The sequence below is a fragment of the Gopherus flavomarginatus genome, chromosome 15 (assembly GCF_025201925.1).
Source record: "Gopherus flavomarginatus isolate rGopFla2 chromosome 15, rGopFla2.mat.asm, whole genome shotgun sequence".
Classification (NCBI taxonomy): domain Eukaryota; kingdom Metazoa; phylum Chordata; order Testudines; family Testudinidae; genus Gopherus; species Gopherus flavomarginatus.
Window position 1 is genome coordinate 33,855,418 of NC_066631.1, and position 6,661 is coordinate 33,862,078.

At 44.6% G+C, this 6,661-nt stretch overlaps 1 protein-coding gene across 10 annotated transcripts in view; it reads left to right on the forward strand.

The window, feature by feature from the left end:
• ZNRF3 (zinc and ring finger 3) overlaps positions 1-4,913 on the forward strand; it is a 205,526-nt gene extending 200,613 nt beyond the window's left edge. For all 10 annotated transcript variants that reach the window (XM_050924040.1, XM_050924033.1, XM_050924034.1 and 7 more), the window contains 3 exons: positions 1,267-1,369; positions 2,149-3,891; positions 4,588-4,913. In XM_050924040.1, coding sequence (XP_050779997.1) covers positions 1,267-1,369; positions 2,149-3,891; positions 4,588-4,631 — 1,890 coding nt within the window. In that variant the 3' untranslated portion in view covers positions 4,632-4,913. The remainder of the gene's footprint in view (positions 1-1,266; positions 1,370-2,148; positions 3,892-4,587) is intronic.
• The last annotated feature ends 1,748 nt before the right edge of the window (positions 4,914-6,661 follow it).

Here is a 6,661-nt window from a genome sequence, read left to right on the forward strand (position 1 = left end):
ATACCGACAAGGCTGTACACAAACAAAGGCAAAGACTTAAGTCTGAGTACATTCTTTTATACCCAAGACCTTGTATCAAACACCCCACTCCTCTAATCTGATGTTTTATGACCAAATACAAGATTCTGCCTTACACCATAAATTGTATAACTTATCTATTTATTAACAGTAACAAAACTACCAATCTTAATATTTGACAGAGACATTGGGGACTTCCTGTGTTTACCCTGATTATATTTGGCTGGGTCATCGTAATCTTGCATTCTTTCTTCATCCTTGGAACCTCATACCCAAATCAGAGGCATTCCAAGGAGTGAAATAACAAGATACTTAGTAAGTCAAAAACCTTGTTTTGCACTTCTTCCCAAAAAAGGATTATTCAAAGATCTGATGAACCAAACTAAACTAGGCCTACATTTATATTGAGTATGCATTTGCTTATATATATATTACTAGCTCATATGTGATACGTGTGTATGTATGATCCATTAAATACACTTAGGCCCTAACCATTTTACATGAGAGGTTCACCAAATCATTGTCTCACATCCTTACAGAGGAAATACCTTGGAAGAAGCTCAAAGGTGCAGAAAATGACTTCTAACCTCTCAGCCTCCATCTGTGTTAGTGCCATAATGAAAGGTGCCCGGCTGCCGTTTCCCCTATGACAACACTCAGAGGAACTAAGGAGGAGAATGAATCAAAGAGCATGGCCCAAAGGGAAGGGACAATCTCAAATCTCAGCATGAAGTTAGAAGACACTGGATAAAAAAAGACACTGCCTTTTTAAAAATGTTTTTCCCCTCAAATAAAAAATACACCCTTTGTTAGACATGAAAAAATAAAATAACTGCTGCAGTAACTCAGTGCTGCACGTGCACAACAGTCAAGGATGCACTGAATGTGGCCCTTAGGAACACTGTCAGACAAAGCACAAAACCTAACTCAAACTCTTCGGTGCTGCTGGAGGTAGGCTAGAGGCTTCAGAGGGAAGAGTAGCTTGAGAGGAGGACAGGCTGCAACAGGAAAATGAGCGCAACGGGGTTGCTGAGCATGGAGATGCTCACCATATGGATCAACAAAAAATCTCTCCAGCCACTATGCTCTTAGTTATTTGTTAACAGAGGTTGGTGGCTTTTCCTCTCGTCTTCCAGCAAGGGGCTGGGAATTGACCTGATATGTAGCTAAGCCAGAACAATTAGATGTGGGTTGCGAATATTCATGCCTTTTTAGGAAGAGTCCTCTAATTTTCTTTCCCCCCAACAGGAGTTGCGGGTGATTCCCTGCACTCACAGTTTCCACAAAAAATGTGTGGATCCCTGGCTGCTGCAGCATCATACTTGCCCCCACTGCCGCCATAACATTATAGGTAAGTGTTACCCTTCAAATGCACACACCAAAATAGCACCATTTCTGAACTTCTCAGCTCTCTGGATGGAGGGGAAATTGTGTATTTCTGTACATTCCTAGGAAAATCTCTTCGGTTATTGGTCTGTATTGTAATACAATCCTGGTACTTCCTTCAGTTATGCCAGCCGGTAATAGAGGTCAATTAAGTACATTTCTTTGAGAGTGACCCCGTGTCTTAAAACAGCCAGAACACTTTCCTACCATATTTCTGGGCACATGCTCACCAGAGTGCAGCATCTATCAGCCTGTAGAAAAGAAGCACAAATAAAATTCACCCAAGTTCACTGTATTTATATGGGGAAATACGAAGAAAAGCAAATTAATTAAAAGCAGCTGGTATTTGGGAGGAAGTTGTAAAATTCCTGGATTCCTCTGTGCAGCGACATAGAATGTGGTTCTTTCATTGACTTTCAAACATTTTCCGTTTAAATAATTTGTAAGAAGAATGAAAAAAGTTGGGTAGAGGTGAGTGTTACTAACCCAGAGGGTTGGGAATGCTGAGTAGGCAGCATCTTTGCCTACGCAGAGGAAGGAGCTGAAATCACTTCTGTTCCTCCCCTGGCCAATAGACCCAGGTGTTCAAAGAACTTCTGGGCACGTGTGCTTGTGTTGATTGTGTCACTTCTCCGGAGCAGGCTGGCACTTCTACTCACTGTTGCAGTCTGCCAGGTAACAAACCCTCAGCAGAGTGGCTGCATTTCCAGGACACACTATTTGTTTGTTTTTCTCCCCATCCAGAACAAAAGAAGGGAAACCCAGGCCCGGTATGTTTGGAATCCACCAACCCAGTGCGCAGCCGGCAGCAGAGGGTGATTCTGCCAGTTCATTATCCTGGCCGAGTGCACAGGACCAGCCAGATAACTGCATATCCCACCCGCACTAGCATGGACCCCCATGGAAATCCCATCACGGTACTTACAGTGGACAGGCATGGTGAGCAGAGCCTGTATCCAGCACAGTCCCCTGCTTACATCCAAAATTACCAGCCTGTTCACTTGGATCATGCCTTGAACACACATCGCTGTGGCCTGGAGCACAGAGCTTATTCTCCAGCTCATACCTTCCGAAGGGCCAAGTTCAATGGACGTAATTTCTCCAAAGCAGCTTGTTTTTCCCAGTATGAGACCATGTACCAGCACTACTATTTCCAAGGCCTTAGCTACCCTGAGCAAGATGGACAGCCACCAGCAGGCATTGCCTCAAAGGGTCCCTCCCGTGCCTTCCAGCCTGGTGGCAGCATGCTGTTCCCTCCTGTGGTACATGTAGTGCCCTCCTCCCGCTTGGAGAGTGGCAGCACCTCCAGTTTCAGCTGCTATCATGGTCACCGCTCAGTGTGCAGTGGTTACCTGGCTGACTGCCCAGGCAGTGACAGCAGCAGCAGTAGTTCTGGTCAATGCCACTGCTCCTCCAGTGATTCCATGGTTGACTGTACAGAGGTCAGCAACCAGGGGGTCTATGGGAGCTGTTCCACCTTCCGTAGTTCTCTGAGCAGTGACTATGACCCTTATATTTACCGCAGCAAGAGCCCCTGCCGAGTGGGGGATGCTGGTGGTACAAACCGAGGGACGATCGTTCTTCTGGAGGGCCCCCATCAGGACGAGCTTCTGGCACATGGACACGCTCTGATGGGTGCTGACTGTCGGCCTGTGCCAGCTTCTTCCTCAGGGGACCAACTTTCTAACTGCAGCATGGAGATGAACTACAGCAGTAATTCCTCACTAGAGCACAGGGATTCAAATGGCACTACCTCAGAGGGAGGCCTCGAGGCTACTCCCAGTGCTGCCTTGGATGTTAAAAGGAACTGGAAAGGTCCAGAAGTAGCAGGACCTCTGATGGAGCAAGCATGTGCTTGCTGCTTTGAGCTCCAGCACTCTGCCCTGGAGCCCAGCAGTGGGACAACAGACTGCGGTGCACTCTTCTTGGGCTCCCCACTTTGGGGAGGGTGTGGCCCGGGGCTGGAGCAGCAGCCAGGTAGTTCCCCAGGCTTGTACAGTATTAACTCAGACCACTTGCATAGGACAGATGGGGTGAAATATGAGGGCTTGCCCTGCTGCTTCTATGAAGAGAAGCAGGTTGCCTGTGGTGGCACCAGTAGCAGTGGAGGTGGTGGCTGCTGCACAGAGGACTATGCAGTGAGTGTACAGTATACACTTCCTGATGAGGCCTTGCCAAGCTGCTATAGGGGGGTGCGTGACATAGGTCAACGCATTCCTATCATTCCTGAGGACAGAGACTGTGAGCTAGTCCTGCCAATAGAGTGCCGAGGGACCCATGGAGGCTGTAGTTCCTGGGATGGGATGCCTGAAATGGACGCTCATCTACACCGCCAAGGTCTAGGAGAGCTACAGGAGGAGAGGGAGGTGTGCTACCGGGCAATGTCCTTCCTGCAGCAGAACTGCTCTCGGGACGAAGAAACAACGATGCTCTTTCACAACCCCACCCTGAGCTCCCAGGAGGCAGCAGCAAGCACAAAAACTGCAGGTAAGAGTCAGACATGGTTTTTCTCCAGCACCTTTCAGTCTGAGTATGGTGAAGAGTGTCATGTCGGCTGCACTGGTGTTCATAGAGATGGTCCGCACATTATGAAAGTTACAGCTCATGGTCTGGAGAAGTGGAACTGTGGATGGTTCCAGTCTATAATCAACATTTTTACAAAAACTGCCTATATTAGCCTCTTCTCCTCAGAAAACATCCTCCATTGCTTCCCTGCTGCAGTTTCGTTGGTGGGAGTGCTAATATGCCATCTAGCCAGCTCTGGACATCTTGTAGCAGCTCTGGACACCAATGGTGAAAACACAAGTGGCTGCTAGCACCTAATCTAAACTAGGGCTCTCACCATTGCCACAGCCAGTGTCGCTGAACCGGTCGGTTAGAAGCAGGGAAACTCAGGAAAAATGGCCAGTGCAGAAAAGGCCAAAGTGCCATGCATGGGATAGGTGAGGAGACTGGTGACCCTGAGGAGGATGAAAAGGTAGTGGAAAGTCTGGGATGGCCTCAGAGGAGAGTGCATGGAAAGGGAGGGAGGTACAGGCCCCTTGATGCTTCAGAAGCGTGTGTGGGAGCGAGTCTGGACTGGTGACAAAGTAATTAGTGGCAGAGGCAGAGGCTGCTCCTTCTCCTTCCCCGACATATTTCTTGGATGTGTCTGTTGTCTAATAATTTCTTTTATCCCTTCAGGCTCTGGATCTCACCCCCTGGAAAGAAGCCAAATGGGTGACTAGACCTGGCCAAACTGCCACAGATAGACAAGGAGAACTTTTTATGGAGACTCCAAATTATGCTGGACTTCCTTTCAAACTTTTTTAGCTTTGACAAACACACATAAGTGGTAATGTAGAGAAGGCCCCCCCGCAGCTGGACTGAGCCTCCCCTCCATTCCTTGCCAGCTTTGTGCCTCCTTCAGTCCTGGGTTTATGTAAGTGAACAAAACCCACGCAGAGCAGCCCTGAGCTCTAGTGCCATTTTTATACTAGTGACAAAAAGTGTTCTTTAAGTGTGTGTGTGTGTATATGTATATATATATGTGTGTATATGTATATATATATGTGTGTGTGTGTGTATATGTGTGTGTGTGTGTGTGTGTGTGTGTGTGTGTGTGTGTATATGTGTATATATATATATATATATATATATATATATATATATATATATATATATATATATATATATATATATATATATATATATATATATATATATATATATAAAAAAAAAAACCATTGTGCCAGCTCTTGCTGGCAAGTGACACTGCTGCATTAAACAAGGCACAGTATGTATAGATACTAGGGCTGTCAGTTAAACACAGTTAACTCAAATGATTAACTCAAATATTAATCGCCATTTAAAAAAAATTGTGATTAATTGCAGCTTTAATAACACTGTTAAACAATAGAATACCAATTGAAATGTATTAAATATTTTGGATGTTTTCTACATTTTCAAATACATTGATTTCAATTACAACACAGAATATGAAGCGTACAGTCCTCACTTTATATTTATTTTCATTACAAATATTTTCACTATAAAAAACAAGAAATAATATTTTTAATTCACCTCATACAAATACTGCAGAGCAATCTTTATTGTGAAAGTTCAACTTACAAATGTAGATTGGTTTTTTTTTTGTTACATAACTGCACTCAAAAACAAAACAATGCAAAACTTTAGAGCCTACAAGTCCACTCAGTCCTACTTCTTGTTCAGCCAGTCGTTAAGACAAATAAGTATGTTTACATTTACAGGAGATAATACTGCCCACTTCTTATTTACAATGTCACCAGAAGTGAGAAAAGGCATTCGCATGGAACTTTTGTAGCCGGCACTGCAAGCTATTTATGTGCCAGATATGCTAAAAGTTTGTATGCCCCTTCATGCCTCGGCCACCATTCCAGAGGACGTGCTTCCATGCTGGTGATGCTCATTTAAAAAAAAAAAAAAGTTAATTTAAATTTGTGACTGATGTCTGTGGGGGAGAATTGTACTTCTCCAGCTTTGTTTTACCCACATTCTGCCATATATTTCATGTTATAGTAGTCTTGGATGATGACTTAGCAGCACATGTTTGTTTTAAGAACACTTCCACTGCAGATTTGACAGAACACAAAGAAGGTACCAGTGTGCGATTTCTAAAGATAGCTACAGCACTCAACCCAGAGTTTAAGAATCTGAAGTTGCTTCCAAAATGTCAGAGGAATGAGATGTGGAGCATGCTTTCAGAAGGCTTAAAAGAGCAACACTCCAATGCAGAAGCTACAGAAACGGAACCACCAAAAGAGAAAATCAACCTTTTGCTGGTGGTATCTGATTCAGATGATGAAAATGAACATGCGTCAGTCCACACTGCTTTGTGTCATTATCAAGCAGAACCCATCATCAGCATGACGCATGTCCTCTAGAATGGTGGTTGAAGCATGAAGAAATGTATGAATCTTTACCGCATCTGGCATGTAAATAACTTGCGACATCAGCTACAACAGTGCCATGTGAACACCTGTTCTTGTTTACAGTGTCACCAGAAAATGAGAAATGTTAGACCTGCAATAGAGGTCTCCCTGTGGGATGGTGAGCAGACAGATACTAGACACAGTGTTGGTATATAATACTCTAAATGCTCACAAACCTTACTCGCTCGACATTCACATCCCAAACATACTTTACCAGAGTCCAAAGGTCAGAATGGTCCTGATAGCCAATCGAGAGATTCCTTCCATCCACATGATCATAAGCTGCGGGGAGCTGGTGAGAACCA